Here is a 21,614-nt window from a genome sequence, read left to right as displayed (position 1 = left end):
TTCACTTTGTGCTTTAATTAAGAATGACAAAAAAAGGATTTTATACCTATGGTCATGAGCTATGGGTAGTGACCGAAAGAACGAGATCGCGAATACAAGCGGCTGAAATGAGTTTCCTCCGCAGGGTGTCTGGGCTTTCCCTTAAAGATAGGGTGAGAAGCTCAGTCATCCGGGAGGGGCTCAGAGTAGAGCCGCTGCTCCTCCGCATCGAGAGGAGTCAGATGAGGTGGCTCGGGCATCTGATCAGGATGCCTCCTGGACGCCTCCCTGGTGAGGTGTTCCGGGCACGTCCAACCGGGAGGAGGCCCCGGGGAAGACCCAGGACACGCTGGAGGGACTATGTCTCTCGACTGGCCTGGGAACGCCTTGGGATTCTCCCGGAAGAGCTAGAAGAAGTGGCCGGGGAGAGGGAAGTCTGGGCATCTCTGCTCAAGCTGCTGCCCCCGCGACCCGACCTCGGATAAGCGGGAGACAATGGATGGATGGATGGATAATAAAAACTTGTAGTCTGCAGTTACTGTAAAAGTACCAAGGTTAATACTTTAATATATACCATAAGGCTTCTATGTGACTAGTTATACAGGAGTTTAGTGTAAAAAGAATTAAAAGGATAAAGAAAAAAAATCTGAATTGGTATTGGAATTGGCTCACTGTAGTGACATTGATAGTGTGCCTAAGAAAAAAAGCCTGATTGGAGGATCCCTAAAATAAATCGTGACAAAGTACAATATGCCAGTGATCTTCTGAGTTGGTCTGCATTTGCATTTGCCCATGCATTTTAGCACCTTATCACATAATGTTAGTAATGTACCTAAAGTAGACTAAGAAAGAACAAAAGAAAAGCCACAATGTATGCTGATTTTTATTCTGGCCATGTTTCTTTATTGAATAATTACCTCATTACCATACTAAATGAAGCAATTAACAACTCCTCCCAGTTCAGCAGCTGCTGGGAGGTATCAGGAAAGAGATAATCTGTAGGCACTGATGATCTTGTTATTGCTTCAATGAAGAATTTCTTTCCTGTAAAGTATACTTAGTCCAAGTACAGTTAAAGAGGAAACCAGACAACTTTTAAAAAGTGTCAGGATGAGCTGTTGGGACACCATGACTATTGACTAACCAATCAAGCCTGATGGACTGAAAGGATCCCTATTGTGTGTCACCCTTCTCACAGTATGTGCTTCTTTAACTAAGGAATCTGATGTATTTGAGAAATGCACCAGGTACATAAATAACACAGATTATGAAAGAGTCTATCTCTCTCGATATATATAAATATTCCATCCCGGAAGCGAGAGGTGGAGTCAGCACGTTCGCAGAACGAAACCTCCAAAGAAAGTGTCACTCGTTTATCCACCAATACAGAAGCAAGGTGAGCACATCAACAAAATGGTAGCCCTTTAACTTTTCCTCCCACCCGCTAACACACAAGCGAGGTGAGAGAAACACCCAGAGTAGTGCCTTTCAATTCCCTGACATCTCTAAATTTAAATATTTTTTCTGATGATATCAATAGTTTCTAGGACCCCAGGCTTTTTACAGCACGGGCTTACACAGCTAACATATATATATATTGCCCTTGAGCAAGACCATTAACTGGCAATTGTTCCAGGGGCACTATACAATGGCTGACCCTTCGCTCTGACCCTCAGGGGTATGCAAAAACCAAGAAATCCCTAATACAAGAAATTGTATAAAGCGAAATAAAGTTTTTTTTTTTTTTGCTGTGGCCACAACTTGTGGGCATTACCATAATACTTAAGTATAAAAAAAGCATGTACAACCATATGTGTAACACCAAGACTTATTAGCCTAACTTTATTTATATATTTATTTAATTTGAATATTATTATTTTTTGGCTAATTTGACAGTCCCAATATATACACAATCCTGGCAATTATTTCAATACCTGTTCCCAATTTTAAAGAACAAATAGCATATTTGGTTTTCTTTAAATCAGCTAATCGACAGCTCTAGCGGTGGCTGGGCAGTACTGCATGTCCTGAATAATGATAAGCAAACCCCATGGAGTTGGCTTTGCTATGAGTTTGGCTAAATCATGGAAATGTTTGCGAAATTCACCAAACTCCATGAAAGGTATTGAAGTCAATGGGGAAAGAGGACCTGAGCTCGTTTTGAGTGGATTATAATGGTGTAATAGTCTTTAAAGTGTCTTAGAGGGCCAGGGAATCGTCTGCCAACTATACTGAAACAATTATTGTGGTGAAACATGTGATCTGTGCTGTGAAGCAGCAGTACTAACCACTGTACTGCTGTGCCTCAAACAACAAAAGATGCAGACAGAGCAAGAAATAAATAACATATAGCTCATTGCACTTATAGAGTGCCACTCTTAGAGCACACGTTGGCCATGCCACAAAGCAGCAGTGTGGGACTGGCTTGTTCTATTGTTTGAGGTAATCCTGGACACACCTAGAATGTCAATTTTGCTTCCAATTTATCTGTGCAGACACTTTCATCAAGAAAGAAGAAAAGATTTATAAATAGTAATACATTTTTTGCTTATATTATTTCAAAGCATGTCCTATGTTTTCTGTTTCTCGGAGGTCTCCTTTAAGGCTTGTTTTGCGGTGAGCACATGGCTAATTTGTGTGCATAATTAGCCATGCGGTGATGCAGAAGGAAGTTATATATCTGATGGTAGTACTCATAATATTCTTATTAAGGTCAGCTAATGTACCCCTTAAATGAATATATTGCAAGATTTTTGTTTATTTCTTTTAAACACACCAGGGGTGGAAGCCGGCAGTGTTTTTCAACCTTTGTTGCTTTGAGACCCATTTTTACCTTTTTAAGTTCACTGACAACTCCATCCATCCATCCATCCATTTTCCAACCCGCTGAATCTGAACACAGGGTCACGGGGGTCTGCTGGAGCCAATCCCAGCCAACACAGGGCACAAGGCAGGAACCAATCCCGGGCAGGGTGCCAACCCACCGCAGTCACTGACAACTCACCAATTAGCAATTGAAGAGTTTGGGCTTTGAGTTGAAACAACTGCAAATGGAAGAGTAGGGTTTCCCCTTGGTGAAATGAGTACGGTTAGAGACAATGAAAATATCACTGTCAAGGCAATAGCTTTTTTATTTCCTTATATGCTTGCAACTGAGCAATGGCCAAGTTGGCAACGATTTTTCATTAAACATGTGTGAAGGATCTGTTACAGCTCTGTGATGTCATGCTGGCTTCGCAAAGCATCATGGGGCTCTTGGAAAAATATTCACCTAAACCAGCTGCACAGCAAACGTTCAGGAAAATATTCAACAAAATAAGTTCACCGGTGAACACAGCACATTCACCATGAAAAACACAAATGTTGATAGAGCAGACAGAGTGCTAGTTATACCCAAGGGTGCAAAGCACGTAAGATAGTAGAAGGGCTGTGGAGCAATTGCAGCTCAACAGGATGCTGCTCACTTGTTTTTATTGCGCTGACAACTAGTATTACAAAAAAAGTACTGAGTTACAAGACAAGGATCATTTCACTTGAAAAGCTGCTCTCACTTTATAGGTCTGCCTGCAGTGACAGACACATTAAAAGAGTAAAGATTTGTGCGATGTTGGCTTAATAAAGCCGGCCATGGCTTGAAACTGTGAAACCAGGACAGCATTTTAAATGAATAGGCATGGTTATAATTTTGGAAGTACATAACTAACAAATCTGTAGGAGTAAAAAAAAAAAAAACAAAAATCCCTACTGGCTTTTAGGAGAATCTCCGTGGCCTGCTGCTGGACTCTGTCTCGAGTAGCTTCCAGCTCACACTCTGTCTCCTTCTGCCTAATCAGCAAAATTTCTGCATCCTGATTTGCTTCATCCAGCTGTTTTTGAAGCCCCTAGGAAAAAAAAATAAAACATCAAAAAAAGAAAAAAAATCAGATCACATCACATCTTGTTTTTTTTATCATTTACGGCACATGGGATACAAGTTCTTCTTGATCAAGAGAGTTGAATATGTAAAAAAATCTACAAATTAAAGATGTTAATTAGCAAATGTGTAGAGAAGAGAAAGTAGACAAATTTAAGATTTGTATTAAATACATATCTGCAGTTAGTTCAGAGGACTTAGGCTCAAATCGGTAGGGTTTGAATTCCAGCTATGTACGTATGAGCGTAGTTTGCACATTCTCACAATGTCAACTGAATTTTCCTCCCAACACTCTGATTTCCATCCCACATTGCTGAGATGAGTTAATACTGTCCATACAATTTAAGGTCATGGAAGACTGTAGCCTATCCCAGCAGCATCAAGGTTGAGGCTGGAGCAAATCCTGCATGGGGTATGAGGGAGAATGTTGACTCTACGTTAGCCCAGTGGGTTGAGTGCAAGTGCGGCAGTGATAGACTGACTCCTACCACTTACCCGATGAGGCTTTGGCTCACCTTATCTGCATTTGAGTTTCTGTGAGTAGATTATCAGATACATCACTACGTAATTATAAAAAGTAATAATTTGAAACGCTTAATAGCATTTGTTAAAATAATCATTGCAGCAAATGTTAGTGATCTGATAGCAATCATCTGCCCATTTTCTGATCTACTTTTTCTATTACATTGTTGTTTTGACCAAAACCATATAAAGGCAAAGCAGGAACCAGCCCTGGACGGGGCACTAAGGTCTACACACATGTATGCAACATCCCAGTTTAGAATTCTTTGTGAACTGGGAGAAAACCAGAGAAACAGAACATAATTCAGGTGGGCACAAAGAAAACATGCAAAACCCCCAAAGACAGTACTTCGCCTAGGGATTAAATGTTTTCTTTATGATTGTAAAATCTTCCTCTGAGAAATGAACTTAGGTTTATAGAGCTGTGAGGTAGCTACATGTCACTGCTCCATGTGCAAACCAGCTCTTTAGGGTAAAATAAAATAAAAAAATAGATAAGCTTAGACCTCTAAAGAATGGTTCGACAGTAGGGGGTTCATTTGGGGACATACTGGAGACTCTAATTTATTACAGTGAAATCGTGTCCTGTAATGAATGTGTTACTGCAAAGGTGCAGTCCAGCCTTGTGCTCACTGTTGTGATTTAAGGTTCCAATTTCTTCATATGGACTTTAAAAGTTGATGGATGAGCCTAATTTAAAAACTCTCTGCTCCTTTTATGGCTATTGTTCAATTTATATATTTTGGTAAAGAAATTTGATATCACTTAACCTGATAAATAAATTAGAACAGCAGGCAGACAGACCGAATTATTACTGAGGATGGTCACTGTCTACACTGACATCAGGCCTCTGTGCTGTACTTTTCAAGACATGAAAGAGTTATCAGAATGAAGGCCCTATAAAGTGTGGTGTAATGGCTAAGACACTAAACACTGTACCTCCAAATCACTGCATGACACTAAGCAAGTCATGTAACCCATCTGTGCCCCAACTGTAAAACAAAATGCAGATATACAATTACACTGTATCCTGCTCTTATAAATTACCTTTAGCATTGGCCAAAATTACAAATGATAATACAAATTATAAAAAAAGTCATCAAATAGGAGTAAACACATTAAGAGGACAATGTGCTTTCAAAGACAGAAGTCATGCTGAGCTCAGAGAAGTAGAGTAGGACTGTGGAGCTTAGGCATGACTGAACAATGCAGTGAAATAAAATTTTTTGTCCAAAGCTCATTTCACTTTTTTTTTTTTTTGTGATATTTGGTAAGGTCCATATTAGATCAGATTTGATTTATGCTTTCCAATTAAATGTAATTATAAATCAGCAAATTGATTACAAATGTGAATATTATTAAACAGTTTTTTTCAAAGAGTGTATTTTTGAAAAGATGAAATGAAAATGGATATATTAATAAATAATAAATAATATATAAAGTGACAAACACCAGATATGCACAGGACACTGCCTCCCCCGAGTGCTAGATGGGGACCCCCTGGGTTGTAGCGGCACCTCGGATTTCCGCACGGCTCCACTGGAGTTGTGGTTTGGCACAGCCTTGTTGGGTTCTGTGGGAGCCAGCAGAGGGAGCTGGAGATCTCTACATTGGGCTTTCACCACACCTAGGAGTGATTCCGGACCCAGCTAACAAGCCACCTGGAGCACTCCCAGGAACAGAATAAAAGGAGCCAGCTCCCATTATTCCGGGAGCCACAGTTGGGAGGGAGAGGACAACGCTTGCCAGAGGAGGAGTGGAGGTGACTGAGATAGGAAGAGAGAGGGAATGAAGAAGGAGAAGAAAGAAGTGTGCTAGTTGTGCTGTAGTGTACTGTGCTGCTAAGGGGAATGAGAGAAAAGCGTTCCCTTTGTAAATAAACGTCTGTTGTGTGCTGAAACTTGTGCCTGATGTCTGCTTGTGTCGGATTTGGGCAGCTGGAGTGCCCCCATCTGGTGACACTATATCATTGTCAAAGATAGGTAACAGAATAATTTTAAAATATTTGGTATCATCTGCCTTATGTGTGTGTACCCTCAGTGCCTCTCCACAGTTGCATGTGTGAACATCTTTTAACTGGCACTCCATCTCAAGTGCATTCAAATAAAACCCGCTTCTCAGATTCTCATTATTTTCAGGGCACCGTTCTCACCTTCTGTTCAGTTTTATAATTTCCATCTTTAAAGACAACTACTCTCTCAGCATGCCTCATATGCCTTCTTGTGTGTCTTTCACACTTCTTTTTTGTCGTTTCACCAAAGCCAAACTGACCAATCAGATTGCTCAGAAGGACTGCACACACAGACCTTAATGTTTTATTACATAGTAGAAATTAATTTATTCATTCATTTACTAAAAATGCCAATCCAGAGTAGGGACACAAGGAGAAATAACAAAATGTAGTTTTACAAATAATAAATGATGACATACGGTATACTGTATATGCCCATCCATTAATTACACTTTACCTTCTTGCTGATAAATACAAAGCTCAGCTTAAACCAGAGGGTGGATGAAGGACCACTAGCTGCTTGGCCAGCTTGCCTTGGCTAGAATGTCTGAGTTATTATAGTCTGCTGGCTTGTAAATTTGAAGGTTGTGCACCTAGCCATTAATAAACTGTTCATGTACTTAGTGAAATCTAACTTTTAAACTTGCACAAAATGATTGCACTTAATCCACTGGACCAACATTGTGTATCAACCTCAATTTGTTTAAATTGAGCCACTTTGGATTTTACTTTTGTCCTGGTGTGATCTCTTCACAATCTCTCTTCATTTGTTCACTTTTGTTTCAGTAAAAACATTGAGGTTTCTGACTATATGTCACTACTGCTTGTATTGCTCATTGTAAACAGACCAGTACAATCCTCTAAACACACCACACAATGCAATGCGGTATGGCACACTGGTCATTCCCTAAAACAGGGTGTGGCCATTTGAAAGTGTCATTCATAACCAGCGCAGAAGAGCAATGGGAATAGTGCCACATATTTGTCCAAAACATTCAGTATTTTAACTCCAAATGTGCCTCTTGTTTGCTATTTTTTGCTGAATATATTCAGTGGCTAAAAATCTGGTGCATTCCTTGTGTAAAGCCAAAAAGAATTTTCTATGTTGACCCTAAGAATTAGGGCATAGGGAGGGAATTCATACCCCTTACTTGCATTAGAATGGTAAACAGGCAAGTGTCTCTTACCAAAAAAAGCAATAATGACAATTGTAGTGAAAAGGAGTTGTGATGGGAAAATCTCTTGACCCAGGTTCAACTTACATAAAAAGATTCTTCAGACTTACTATATGTAATGTGGAGCATGGCCTGGACACAGACAGGCAGACATCGTTGTAAGTCACCACACATGCTTTATTTACAAATACTATTTACAGTGAAGCATACACAACCCCAATACTTCCTCAAAGTCCAAGCCTCTATACACAATGATGCCTCTCTCTTCAGGCCGCCTCCTTCCCTCTCCTCCCAAGCTCTGTCCTTCTCCACTCCCGACTCAAGCCAACGAATGGTGGGAGGCGGCCCATTTTATAATCACCCAGACGTGCCCCAGGTGCCTCCCGATTAACCTCCGCTGGCACTCCCCAGTGTGGCGGAAGTACCGGCCACACACCCGGAAATGTCTTCCCCCCAGCACTTCTGGGTGTGGCGGAAGTGCTGAGGACCAGGGCTCTCCAGGCATTGGGGCGCCCCCTGGCAGTGACCACAGGCCCCTATAGGGTTGAGCTTCCAAGCTCAGTTCCTGTGGTCCCCAAAGCCACCAGGGCGGTGGTCTGGAGGAGGCGTAATCCCTCCTCCGGTCCTTCCGGGCATCCCGGCTGGGTGCCACCCCCCAGCTGCTTGCCACCGTACGTATAAGAAATTTAATTAACAAAGATTCCTTTGGAGCATAACAGTATAAGCAGGTTTCTCTCGTATTACTAATCAGGTTATGCTGACACTTATTTTGTAGACAAAGGCTTTATATAGTATGAATATACAAGAGAATATATTTGATAACATGTTGAAACTATTACAAACAGGTCCATATATGGGACATCAGATTATCCTGTATTCGGTTACATAGAAAGATACCTGATACTTCATGCTGAAGGTGAGGAGCTAGCTTGGGGATGCATACTAAAAATTACCTCATCATACTGTGAATAGGTAGACAAAAGGCAATATAACTTAAAAGCTTAATAGACAAAAATTGTTATATAAAGAATTTCCTCTACAGTTGAAAGTGTCTGTGTTCTTCATCTGAATGATCATAATGATTAACAAAATGGATTAAATAAATACAGATGTCAGGATTATTATTATTACTATAATATATTAGACTGAGACCTTTATCCAAGGGGTATTACAAGATGGGATAACAACTGTTAACAAGTACTTTTTACAGTTGGAGCACAAGCAGGTTAAGTGACTTACTCAGAGTCACGCTGTGAATTGACACCCTTGGGGTTTAAAGTCCAGGGTCTTATCCACTACACTCACCTAGATGAATGTGAATATTCTGCCTTGTGGTTCTGGCCATTTCCCTTCTCTTTAGCACAGAATAGCCTAAAATATGTAGGAAGCCAAAATTCTGAATGACACACGGCTTATTAATGCTGAAACTTTTCACTAACAAAGTTTCTGAAATGAATTCCAAGAAAGCATCTGTTTGTGCTGTTGTGTTCAATATGAAGAGTTTATTCAGAAATGACTCATTCCGAATTTGCCATGGTTTCAATGAACTGTGAAAACTTCTAATTCCCTTTAGCATTTCATTAATAAAAGTGAAAATCAGTTTTAATTTATCTTCATGACCTTGCCGCTCACCACAAAGCTTTGAAATGATACCCTTGGGAGTACCCGTCTACACTTATTACCTTATCTAAACAACCGAGTCTCTGCAGTCAGAATTGTACAATATGCAGCATATCCCAGGTTCACATTTGGCCACTTCCACTGAGTGTTCACTCTTTGAAAAACCCTCCCTATATGCCTGCTTGATTCTGAACAGTCTGCCTTTCAAACAAAAGGAGAACATTAAATATAAAGAAAATTAGCACTCAGCATATTGACTCCTCATTAGAGGCAAAACAACTGAAAGATTTTGTATCTGACTTCATTTTTCAGCATCAAAATTATCTTTGTAGACAGAAGGTGGTGTTGTGAGCAGGTCCTTAACCCTAATAAACCAGAAATAATAAACAAAAGGACTTACTATAACAAAAAAACACCACAGAAGGGTACAGATATTGAAAGACTTACATGAACAACAAACCACTCTAGACATGACACAAGGCCCAAACTCTGACCATCAGGTAGGGAGGCTGATGCACTTTCCTAACTGTTCTCAAATTTATAAAGCACTACAGAAGGTGGTGAAGGTGGCACAGAACAGTACAGGGACCCAGGTGTAAATCACTCACTGCCTCAAAAAGAGAAACAAGATAGTTTAAGACCACAGCCACTTTTCCTACTCCTTCTTTCTGGCAAACAGTACATGGCCAATGGCACTCACATCAGTAGACTCAGGGACAGTTTCAAGTTTCAACCCATAAATTGTAAGGATATTGAACATTCAAACGTAAGAACAAATACTGTAACATAACAAACAGTCTGAGTGTATATGTATATATTTGTATATGTAAATGCTGTATATATAACGTCTACACATGGAAGTATGTCTGTATGTCTGGCCCGGAAGTGAGAGGAGGAGTCAGAGTAAGGATTCCACCTCAGAAGAAACAGAAACTCACTTAGCCACTAATACACAAGCGAGGTGAGCACTTTGGCAAAACAAAACCTCCTAGGAGAGAGACGTCCAGAGTAGTTCCTTTCAATTTTTTTTTCTGACGATTTCAATAGTTTCTAGAACCCCGGACTTTATACAGCACCGGCTTACACATATATATAGATATATAAAATTACACATGTCTGCATGAGAGGCAATCGATTGGCTTGACTAAATGTGTTGTTACGCTGGCTCAAGAGTTGGCAGTGCATACTAACACCTTTTCTCCTTCCTCTACAGTTCCTCAGAAGAAAAACCAACCTAACCCAACTTATGGTTCCTCTACAGGCTCCACTTCTGTTTCCAACACAGACCTTACATCCATCAACATCACTTCTAGGTGCAGCCCAACCAACACACCTCTTCCTGCCTTTCTCCTATAAAGTTGTCATACCCTCTTGTATTACTTTCAGGGTTGTGTTGGACTCAGTCTTTGAAGCTTACTCTGGCTCTGTATTATTGCCTCAATTTTTTCAAGTATATTGGGTGGATCCCTAAACATTTTTCTTGTCTTTGTTCTTGTCTCGTTACAATATATATATAATAAATCATAGCACTTGGGGGACAACTTCAGGACTCATCCGATGGTAATTTTATCAGAAAAACATCAGATGTCACTTCCATTTTCCATTCTGGACTTGCCCCTTCTGGCTTGTTCAGCCTCATAATCGGCTACACTGTCATTTGAAAGCAATTAATAGAAGACTCCTGTCTGAAAAGATGTTCCACTTGAACAGAATGTTATTTGTTTTTGTCTTTTTGTCTGCAGTTGCTGGACCATATGAATTTACATGACTGTAAATCACTGGCACCAACTATGTGCCAACAGACCAGTACAGCTATGCATGCCTGTTTTTCTGACAGCCAATAGTGTGCTATCTGATGGAGCCAGTGCTGTATGAAGGGGTAACAATTGTGGTGCACTCTCTGCCCTTGTTTCCTTTTTCCATTCTGTCATGGTACCTATAACACAAGACATCAGTTTTTGTTGTGTTTGTGAAATCCAAAACACTTGCCTTCCTTATTACTCGTCATTGCATTCCATGCATTGTTCTGTAATTCTGGGTGAGCATTCATTGGTTGTCAGCTCTCGTGCATACAGAGCCCAATCCCATGACTAAAGACAAAATTAAACCCGTTTGATTTTACTGAAGTCAGTCGTAGACTAATAAAAAACCTCTTGGAACATTTAATTTGACATTTTGCATGTTGATGTGGAATTGTGGCCAGCTTTTCTTAAACAATTTTAAATTTCTGACTTAGCTTTGCCCACTGACAATTCTATTCAATGGTACCTAAAGGTTATGCTTTCATCTCTCAGTCCTTTGGTACTAATACTCTACCCCCTTTGAATAAGTCAGTTCCCATCTTAGCCGTAATAGGGATTTTTATAGCAAATTCTGATTTTTTATTAACCTTAGATCAGCAAATCTAAATCTGCTTATCAGCCCTTCTGGAAATGTCTCAAGGATGAAGAGTTGCTCAAGCAAATTCTTGGATTGTGAAATGTAATATTTTAAATAAATAAGTTATGAAATCCTTGATTTTTAGAATAAAAGTGATGATCACCTAAAGCAGCAACGCCATTACAATGGAAAAAGACAGTGGATCACAGTAAAAATGTCAACAAATATTAATGTTAATAGTGCTAGTAATGGTGCTAAAACTACAGTCAGTCAGTCAGTCAGTCAGATAGATAGATAGATAGATAGATAGATAGATAGATAGATAGATAGATAGATAGATAGATAGATAGATAGATAGATAGATAGATAGATAGATAGATAGATAGATAGATAGATAGATACTTTATTAATCCCCAAGGGGAAATTCACATACTCCAGCAGCAGCATACTGATAAAAACAATTAAAGAGTGATAAAAAAAAACACACTGCAAATTAAAAAGTGCAAGGTGGAGAGTGCGAGGCAGGTATAACAGACAATAACTTTGTATAATGTAACTGTTTACCCCACCGGTGGAATTGAAGAGTTGCATAGTGTGCGGGAGGTACGATCTCCTCAGTCTGTCAGTGGAGCAGGACAGTAACAGCAGTCTGTCGCTGAAGCTGCTCCTCAGTCTGGAGATGATACTGTTCAGTGGATGCAGTGGATTCTCCATTATTGACAGGAGCCTGCTCAGTGCCCGTCGCTCTGCCACGGATGTCAAACTGTCCAGTTCCGTGCCTACAATAGAGCCTGCCTTCCTCACCATTTTGTCCAGGCATGAGGTGTCCCTCTTCTTTTTACTGCCTCCCCAACACACCACCACGTAGAAGAGGGCGCTCGCCACAACCGTCTGATAGAACATCTGCAGCATCTTATTGCAGATGTTGAAAGATGCCAGCCTTCTAAGGAAATAATCAGTTATGAGGTGTTGGAGAAACAGTACGCTGTTCCTGTGTTGAAAAATTTGTGACTAGTCATCTAGTGGAAGGAATGGCCATTTATGTGTTTTTTTTAAATCAATACCTGCATCATATAATTTATGTTTGCTTTTGTGTGCAGGTTTTAACAGTACATTGAAATGGAATCAGGAGACAGTCATGGTGTATATAAAACTAGCCAAGGTCAGAGCCATGTGATTGTAAATCAAAGCATGAAACAATAATTGTAGTACAGATTCAAAACAAGAAAGTCAAAACCAGGAATTCACATACAAACTAAACTAAAATGCAAATCAAAGACTGTGATCAAAGGGGTGGAAAAGATTTTGTAATTAGAAATCAATATGAGATACAAAGAAAATAACACTAGGCATTTGTGTGGTATCCACAAACCTGCGTATGATGTTGACTTTTATACCTTTGACCTTGTGATTATACCTTCCTAGTGATGTTCCTCAACACATTATATACAAAGCAATTCAAAATGGTGGAACCATGAATAAACAAAATGGCTCTGTGGGAGAAAGGAATTAATTTCTCTCTATTATAAAAAAAATCTTGGAAGGAGACGAGACATGATTGTCTCAGAGACACTTTCACGTCCCGCAAGACGAGTCTTCATGCCAAGCGATGTAACCACGCCCAGGGCCAGAAGACTCGCAAGACAAGGGCTTATGTGAAGAGATTTGGAAAAGTCCTGCGTAGTTATGTCAGACACATTTGTTGTAGAGAGAAAGAAATGATATTCACTCACAGGCAGTTATACTTTACGTTGTCACAATGTAATTTCAAACACGGAATCAAAATTCAATGCAATATTGATGAAAAGTAAAAGCGAAAAGAGGTCATTATTTTTAATGTTCATCCATTGTGTAATTCACTTATCCAGTTCAGGGATTAGGTTATAAAATGTTACTCTTTTTACAATTACCGGTAATCAGTTAACCTAAGAAATATCTGAGAATGGAAGCATGCATTCTTTGCCAGTGTAATTTCATTAAGCTTGTAATGAATTTTCAAATTGAACAGAACATAATTAACAATGGGCAGGTTCTGGAGATATAGTGTGTGGGAAGCAAGTGCCAATTAGACTTCATTAAACAAACAAAAAATAAATAAATAAAAAAAACAACCCTGCATTTGACAACAATTCATCAAAGCACATACTCATGCATACAAACACAAGGCCAATCTGCAGTTTCTATTTGACCAAACAAACTTGCGTTTCTTATTTTTAATTCTTGGTTTACAATTTTGATGAGATAAATGGTGGGCTTGACGCTTGGTTTTGACTGCCTGGCTTGTTTAACATTTCCTCTCCTGGTTATTTGCATTCATTCTGTTTGACCTTCCTAGTGCTACACATAACACTGACTTACGTTTCCTCTCCTGGATGCTGCATTATAATTAGTCTGTCAGCCAGATGTGGCAGCATGACAGAATGCGGTCATCAGTGGAGTCACTCAGAGGTTTGTTATTGGACCATTATTCTTTTTAATTTATATTAATGATAATGTCTCTAACTTAATAAGAAAACTTGTGAAATTCACAAAACTGGATGAACATCTAAAAATGCAGTTTATTATGAAGAGGTATGACTTGCTACATGCAGGCAAAATGAATATCATAAACCTATGATTGCAGCCTATAAAAAAGTCAGGTGTTTAGTTGATGCAACATTCTAATCATCGAGGCAGGAGTAATTAAACAGACAAAACAAGTCAGGTTATATTGTAAAAAGTGTTGAATATACATTATTTCAAAACATATTATGCACAGACTACTTCATGTGCTGGGGAGCCCACAACTTGAATACTATGTGGAGTGCTGGTCGCCACCATATAAAAAGACGAAGCAGCTTTAGAAAATGGTCAGGGCATGTCCTACTCTGCCAGGCTAAGGGAGTTATTTCTCTTTAGTCCTGAGAAAAGAAGCCTGCATGACGGCCTAACTTTATTCATCAACGTTCATCTAGCAGAATTCTTTCAAGTAAATGATGATTTCAATTACTCAAGAGCACTAAAGGTAACTTAATGAGAAGTGCATTTAAGATGGAAGGCAGGAAGCACTCATTTAAAAAAGAGTAAAGAGAATCAGCATGGAACTACTAAGTCAAGCAGTCAAAGAAGAAACCTTGACAAGTTTGAAATACGAGGGGGAGTCAAGCTAAAATTAGAAAATGGGATTTATCAGAAAATGGAACGAACTTTAACAAAACTGAGAATGTCATTTCTCAATGTAGTCGCCACCCTTCTCAATGCAATTTTGCCACCTGTCTGGAAGTGCCTGGATTCCAGTAGAATAAAAGGTTTTGTCTTGTCCTTGCAACCACTCGTGCATCTCTTTCTTCACGACATCATCTGTCTTGAATTGACAACCACCCAGATGTTTTTTAGTGGTCCAAAAAAGTGGAAATCACACAGAGCCAAATCTGGCAAATAAGGAGGATGTGTCAATACCTTAAACTTCAGTTTCTCCAGACTAGCCTTGCTGTTCCTGGTGTGGGTGGGCACTGTCTTGCAGCAAAAGGACTCCTTGAGATAGCAGTTCCCGCTGCTTGGATCGAATAGCAGGTGTAACTAGGGTAGATTTTGCAGAATGTATTTTGTTAATAAAGTTAATGTCATAATTAAAATAAGTGTGATTGTGAATTGTAACCCAAAACAGAGCAGGGGCATAAAGCCTAGCTTAACACCTGTTAGTGCTCCCTCATTGGTCCATCCTCAGGCTGTGTCAGGTAGATACAGGGAGGATTGGAGGAAAAAGGGAGGACTGGAGGAACACGGAAGTAAAAGAGGGGAGAGGGGACACACGTGGTGTAGAGTTGAACGCCGTTAAGAGAGAAAGAATAATTTGTGAGAAGTGAGACAGAGCTATAAGAAGACAGCTTTAGCAAAACGCTAAACTAGTAGGAGAGAAGTGGCAGCATATCGCTGATGAGGACAATAAATTTATAATATATTGAAACATAGAAAAGAAAAAGGAAAAAAAATTAAACGTATGGCAAAATGTTGGTGCGCAGAGAGAGAGAGTGAAGGGGAGAAAACCGAAAGTTGTTAAACGATTTAGTGGGACGAAAGTGAACGCCATTCCCAAACAGGCACTATCGGATAGAAGGTGTCCAGCAGGGGTGAACGGAGCATGCAGGAAATAAACAAGGCGAAAAACGGTAGGACACAAGTGCAACCTGCTGGTGAGTTTTTCCTGATACCAGACAGGGGTGAGACGAAAGGCCAAAGGAGGGACACAAGGAGGGAGTTCATCCACCCAAAGTCTGTGTGTTTTTTTTTTTATTATTTGTTTGATTTATGTGGCATGAGGTAAAGCTCAAGTGAAGGGGCCAGTGCTGTTTTGTTTGTTGGCCAGTATGCACCCAAGCTACGTTTGGGGCCCCCAACGGAGTAACTAATTACTCTTAAAGGGTATAATAATAATTCTTTGCATTTATATAGTGCTTTTCTCACTACTCAACGTGGTCAGCAATTGCAGGTTAAGGGCCTTGCTCAAGGGCCCAGCAGAGCAGAGTCCCTATTGGCATTTACGAGATTCGAACCGGCAACCTTCCGATTGCCAGTGCAGATCCCTAACCTCAGAGGTATAGGTACTAACAGTGAGCTCACCAGTAGTGTTGAAAAGACGGTGTATAGTTCTGTAAATAGCTTATCATTCTTGTGGGTTTTTTTTGTGCTGTACATAGTTATAATATGCAAATGTTTGGTTGTCTGTTTCTTGGTTTCAAGTAAAGAGAAAGTTTTCTGTTCTTTAAACTGAGTGAAAGGTGTGATTTGTTACGAGCCAGATAAGCTAAATGGTTGAAAGTAAATTTAACTATTGGATGGCGACACCAAACTAAAGAACTCAGGACGTTGCACACTGCTTGAGAAGGAAAGGCCGTGCAAGGGGGTTACAAGGGCTTCACATTGGTCTCCAGCAAGTCACAATAACTTGCACTAGTGACTGTAGTACACCCCGGCATGTACTGTTCAACAATAACTCGAGGCACTTCCAAGCAGGTGAGCAAGTGCATTGAGAAGGGTGGAGACGACATTGAGAAATGACATTTCAGTTTTGTTAAAGTTCATTCCATTTTCTGAAAAATCTCATTTTCTAACTTTAGCTCGACTCCCCCTCGTATTTTCAGGATAAGATAAAGTAGATATTGTTCAATCAACCAAATTTAATGAATGAAGAAACCTCTCTTGTTTCGAAAAATGCTTTATAATATCAAAATATTAGCTATCTGCAAGTCTGTTCATATCAACATTTATATTCTTATTTGGATCAATTCTCGGCATCAGGTTTTATACTCAACATAACATTACCTTTGCAAACTGTACAGAAGAAACAGGTACTTGCCGTTGAAACTGAAGGACAAAAATAAGAACGGAAGAAATGTAGTTTAAAAACCAAGGGCATATAAGAAAGATCAGTAATGACCAATTAAATATGAAGTACAGTCACCACTAAATGAGGGCTTGATCCTGTGCTTCCTGGCTTCTGTCATAATCTTCACCTTCATTTCCACTTGTCTACACAAGTTCATATTTAACTGAAACAAATTTCGCTGAGTCCAGTTCATCAATGACCTTGCAGATTTTGAAGGCTTGGATTAGGTCTTCATGTGGTCTTTAAAGTTCAAAAACTGAAGATGTTTAAATCTCTTTGCTTGTATGAGGAGCTCAGGGACAGCGATGATTTTTTTTTTTTGGACTGTGCTGTCCATCATTTCACAAAGCCCACCAGATGCAGGAACACATGCATGTTATAAAGTTTGTGTGTGACTCAACCTTGATTATTTATAACACTGCAGCTTAAATTGTATTAACTTTTTTAGCAAGTTGTTTAGAATAATGTATTTTGAACCTATGGGAGTTTGAATATGGGTGGTGCTATGATTTAATTTTTACCTAAGTTTCTGTTAAAATCTCTAGCTGAGTGTCTTTTTTAAATTGTCAATATTCAGCAACTCTAACTGACAAAGTTAAAGTCCTATGATAAAACTGAATTAAAATCATCAGGATGTCTCCATCCTTCTTCTTGTTTGCAACTGAAAGTTTTAATTTAGAGTCACAGATACAAATCATCTTGTCTTGCTGAGCTGGCAAAGGCCAGTAGTTGCACATCAAATTTTAAATTACAAAAGCCAATTGCCACCTCGCATCATGAGTAGAATTTTTCTATTATTCTAACATGTGGTAGTGAATGCCTGCACAGCCTTTAATATGTAGGATGGCAAGTAAGCAGTGAACGGACTTGAGCGGGTTCTGTTGAAAATAGAGTTAAAAAAAAAATAAGATCACCCAGAATCACTGCAATTATTTTCATGTCAATTTCAAATATTGTCAAGCTGTACTATATATTTTTTTAAACAAAAAGGGTTGCTTGAAAACAGAAAAAAATTATTTACAATAATAATAAGTGAAAACAAACTGAACAAAGCCTGTAAACACACTTCAGTGACATGGGACAACTGACTCATATTTTCTCATTCTGACAGGATATACTATAAATATACCTCATGACATTTAGGCGTATGATATGTGTTTCCTAATAAACATATCATGTCTAGCTTACCTGAAAAACAGTGATTGTAAATCTCTTAATCCAAAATTTAGTGGCCATCTAATGCAAAACATTCCACAAGAGCTGCCAAATACAAACATTTCCAACAGCTTAATGTATGCTTCAGTTTCTGGGTCTATTTTGAGAGTTTCGACTTAAAGATGGCAGAAAAATTCGACAAATTAAAATGAACACTTGAATGAACAACAGGAACCAGAATGATGGCTTTTGGATGAGTGACATAAAATGTTATTCTAAAGCTTCAACAAGTGACAAATTATAGTCCAAGACCATCAAATCAGCAAGCAAAAAAACACGAGTTCTTGTATATAGGAGACGATAGCACTGACCAGAAAGCAGGAGATAGAGCTGGTGGTTGCAGAGTTAAAGATGCTAAGATTTGCACTGGGTGTGACGGGGATGGATAGAATTAGAAATGAGTACATTAGAGGATCAGCTCAAGTTGGACGGTTGGGAGACAAAGTCAGAGAGGCGAGATTGTGTTAGTTTGGACACATGCAGAGGAGAGATGCTGGGTATATTGGGAGAAGGATGCTAAGGATAGAGCTGCCAGGCAAGATAAAATGAGGAAGGCCTAAGAGAAGGTTTATGGATGTGGTGAGAGAGGACATGCAGGTGATGAGTGTAACAGAGCAAGATCCAGAGGACAGAAAGATATGGAAGAAGATGATCTGCTGTGCAAACCCTAACAGGAGCAACCGAAAGAAGAAGCAGACCATCTAATCAGCAAGCAAAAAAACATGAGTTCTGTTTTTTATATGAGCAAATTAGACTTCATTTCAGAATTTTTTTTAAAGAATCCAGCACATATTTTTCTACAAGCCCCTATCTATGAAATTGAGTGAAACATGAGAGATTTGACCTCTAGCCTGAAACCAAGAGGTAATAGAAATGCAAGGGTACACATTTCAACGTGATTTTCTCAAAGTAATTGAGAATCAAGTCAAGCATGAAGACTAAAATGTTAACATTATACAAAGTTACTGTTTGTTATACCTGCATTTTTATCACTCTGTAATTTAATTTGTTTTGTATCAGTATGCTGCTGCTGGAGTATGTGAATTTCCCTTTGGGAATTAATAAAGTATCTATCTATCTATCTATCTATCTATCTATCTATCTATCTATCTATCTATCTATCTATCTATCTATCTATCTATCTATCTATCTATCTATCTATCTATCTATCTATCTATCTATCTATAAACATATGCAAGTAAGTGTTCACCAAAGTGAGTTGAGTGATTTGCTTCCATCAGCTGAAAAGTTCAAGATCACAGACTCAATGATTAATTAATTTATTTATTTCATTGAGCTACACATTTCCTCTCAATATTATTACAAACTCCATAAAAGTCCTGTTTCACTAAGGCTCAGTTCTGTTACCTGTCCAAAAAAAAACAAAAGCAGAATAAAAGAAGCCTCAGACCTGTTTGGGCTGAATGGCCCATTCTTGTCGAAATGTTTGTAATATTCTAAATTAGGTGTGTCATAACAAAGCCAAATATGTTAACTAGTGTGGTCTACAAACCAATGCAAAGAATCTTTTCTCCACAAGCCTTTTGTCCATTATGGATAATGTGCTTACCTGTGAAATTCTGAAACATTTAGAGGCCACTAACTTCTGAATAATTAACTTGTATTGTTACTATGTATGTACTCTTGCATGGGGTTTCTAATTGGCTAAGCAATTAGCAAACAAATAAAAAAAAATAATGAAGCAGAGAACACTCTTGTACTAAGGAGGAGTCCCCATAATATTTTAGTAATTAGAAAAATACCCGTGCCTCGCAGCGGCGAAGTACTGCTTTAAAATTTTTATTAAGAAGAAAAGTAAACCTTTTTAAACTGAGGGAAAGTATACCAATAATTATTTGTTAAGGATCTCTTTGTATACCGCGCTGTCAGTTCGGCCCTCCGGTTGTAATATGACCAAGCTGTGCGCTGAGCTTACTCTTGAGCATGCATATACGTATGGACGTATATATGTACGTAAGTAGGATTCAGTTAGCGTTGGGAACCCGCGTACCAAATTTCTTGAAGATGGGCCCATAACTAACAAAGACCGTTGAAAAGTTCAATATGGCGGCCGACAGTGGCGTCATACCACCGAAGTAAGTACGTACATCGGTTTCGGTTAGCGCAGGGAAGCTGCCTACCAAATTTCTTGAAGATGGGGCCATAAATAAGAAAGTTTAACATGGAGGACGTTGTCGACCGTTATGACCGTTACGCGTAGCATTTCGAAATGAAACCTGCTTAACTTTTGTAAGTAAGCTGTAAGGAATGAGCCTGCCAAATTTCAGCCTTCTACCTACACGGGAAGTTGGAGAATTAGTGATGAGTGAGTCAGTGAGGGCTTTGCCTTTTATTAGTATAGACAAGTGGAAGTTTCCAGAACTTTCTAGTATTAAGTTGGAGTTTCATGAAAATTCAAGCAATAAGTATAAGTTTCTGTTTCATCCCTTTTTGATTACAGTCTCAACAGAAACGAAGGAAAAGATGCAGCAGCCATCATTACCAAACATTCCTCAACATCTTCAACAGAAAGAACAACATCCTTTTCTGATGTCCTCAAAGAAAAAGGCAAAGAATGGTCTCAGTCATTTCTCAAGAAACTACCAGAACAGTGGCCAGATGATCCAACCTTCAATGAATTTTGTGAACTGTGGCACGCATGACAGTAGTGAATGGTGCCGCTGAAAGAGGAATAAGTCTCATTGAAAAGTACAATTGACATACTGACCAAGGAAGAGGATCAGAAACAGTGTATCCTGCAACTGGTCGCAAACCATTTTTCAACTTTATCAAAGCTAATTCCTAATGTTGTAGACTTACAAGTGTGGAACAGCTGTTTACTATTCAGTTCAGTTGACATTCACAACTGCCAAATGGTGTGACCGCTAAATGTTGTTTATTTTCATAGGAATTTTGTGTGTTTGTTGCAAGTATTTTAAAGAATAAAACTAGCCTTGTGGACAACTTGACTCTGTTATCTTTCTTGGCCCACCCTAATGTGGACGTGTGACCTGTTTGTACAAGTTGGGGTGAGGAGTTCAGAGATTTGGATCACTTAGTCATTCATTTGCCACAAACCATTTACTGCTACCCAAGTTGTTCCTCCCCACTTGTTTTGCTTCTTTTCTCTTTCTGTCACTTGGGTCACTGCACTGACTGTTAACTCCTAAGGTTGCAATTCCCACTGCTGACTCACCGTGTGACTCTAAGCAAGTCACTTAACTTGTGAGTATTTTAATTTTTACTTTATCTTGGTCTTTTTAAGATGCCTTAGATAAAGGTGTCAGACAGTTCAATAATAATAAATGGAACATTGTAGAGATCAATTGCATTTCCAGGTACAGTATGACAAAGGTTTGAAATACTGTAAATGGTCGCAGGTTGTGCCCTTTTGGATTTGAACTTAGGGACATGATTAACACCCCTATGCAATGG

General features: G+C 39.1%; 1 protein-coding gene across 3 annotated transcripts in view; it reads right to left on the bottom strand.

Moving 5' to 3' along the window:
* Positions 1 to 21,614, bottom strand: part of fam184ab (family with sequence similarity 184 member Ab) — a 642,430-nt gene that overhangs the window by 295,691 nt on the left and 325,125 nt on the right. For all 3 annotated transcript variants that reach the window (XM_028797795.2, XM_028797797.2, XM_028797796.2), the window contains exon 3: positions 3,725 to 3,860. In XM_028797795.2, coding sequence (XP_028653628.2) covers positions 3,725 to 3,860 — 136 coding nt within the window. The remainder of the gene's footprint in view (positions 1 to 3,724; positions 3,861 to 21,614) is intronic.

Source organism: Erpetoichthys calabaricus, chromosome 3 (genome assembly GCF_900747795.2).
Source record: "Erpetoichthys calabaricus chromosome 3, fErpCal1.3, whole genome shotgun sequence".
In the NCBI taxonomy this organism is placed as follows: domain Eukaryota; kingdom Metazoa; phylum Chordata; class Cladistia; order Polypteriformes; family Polypteridae; genus Erpetoichthys; species Erpetoichthys calabaricus.
This window is presented reverse-complemented; position numbering and strand designations above follow the sequence as displayed.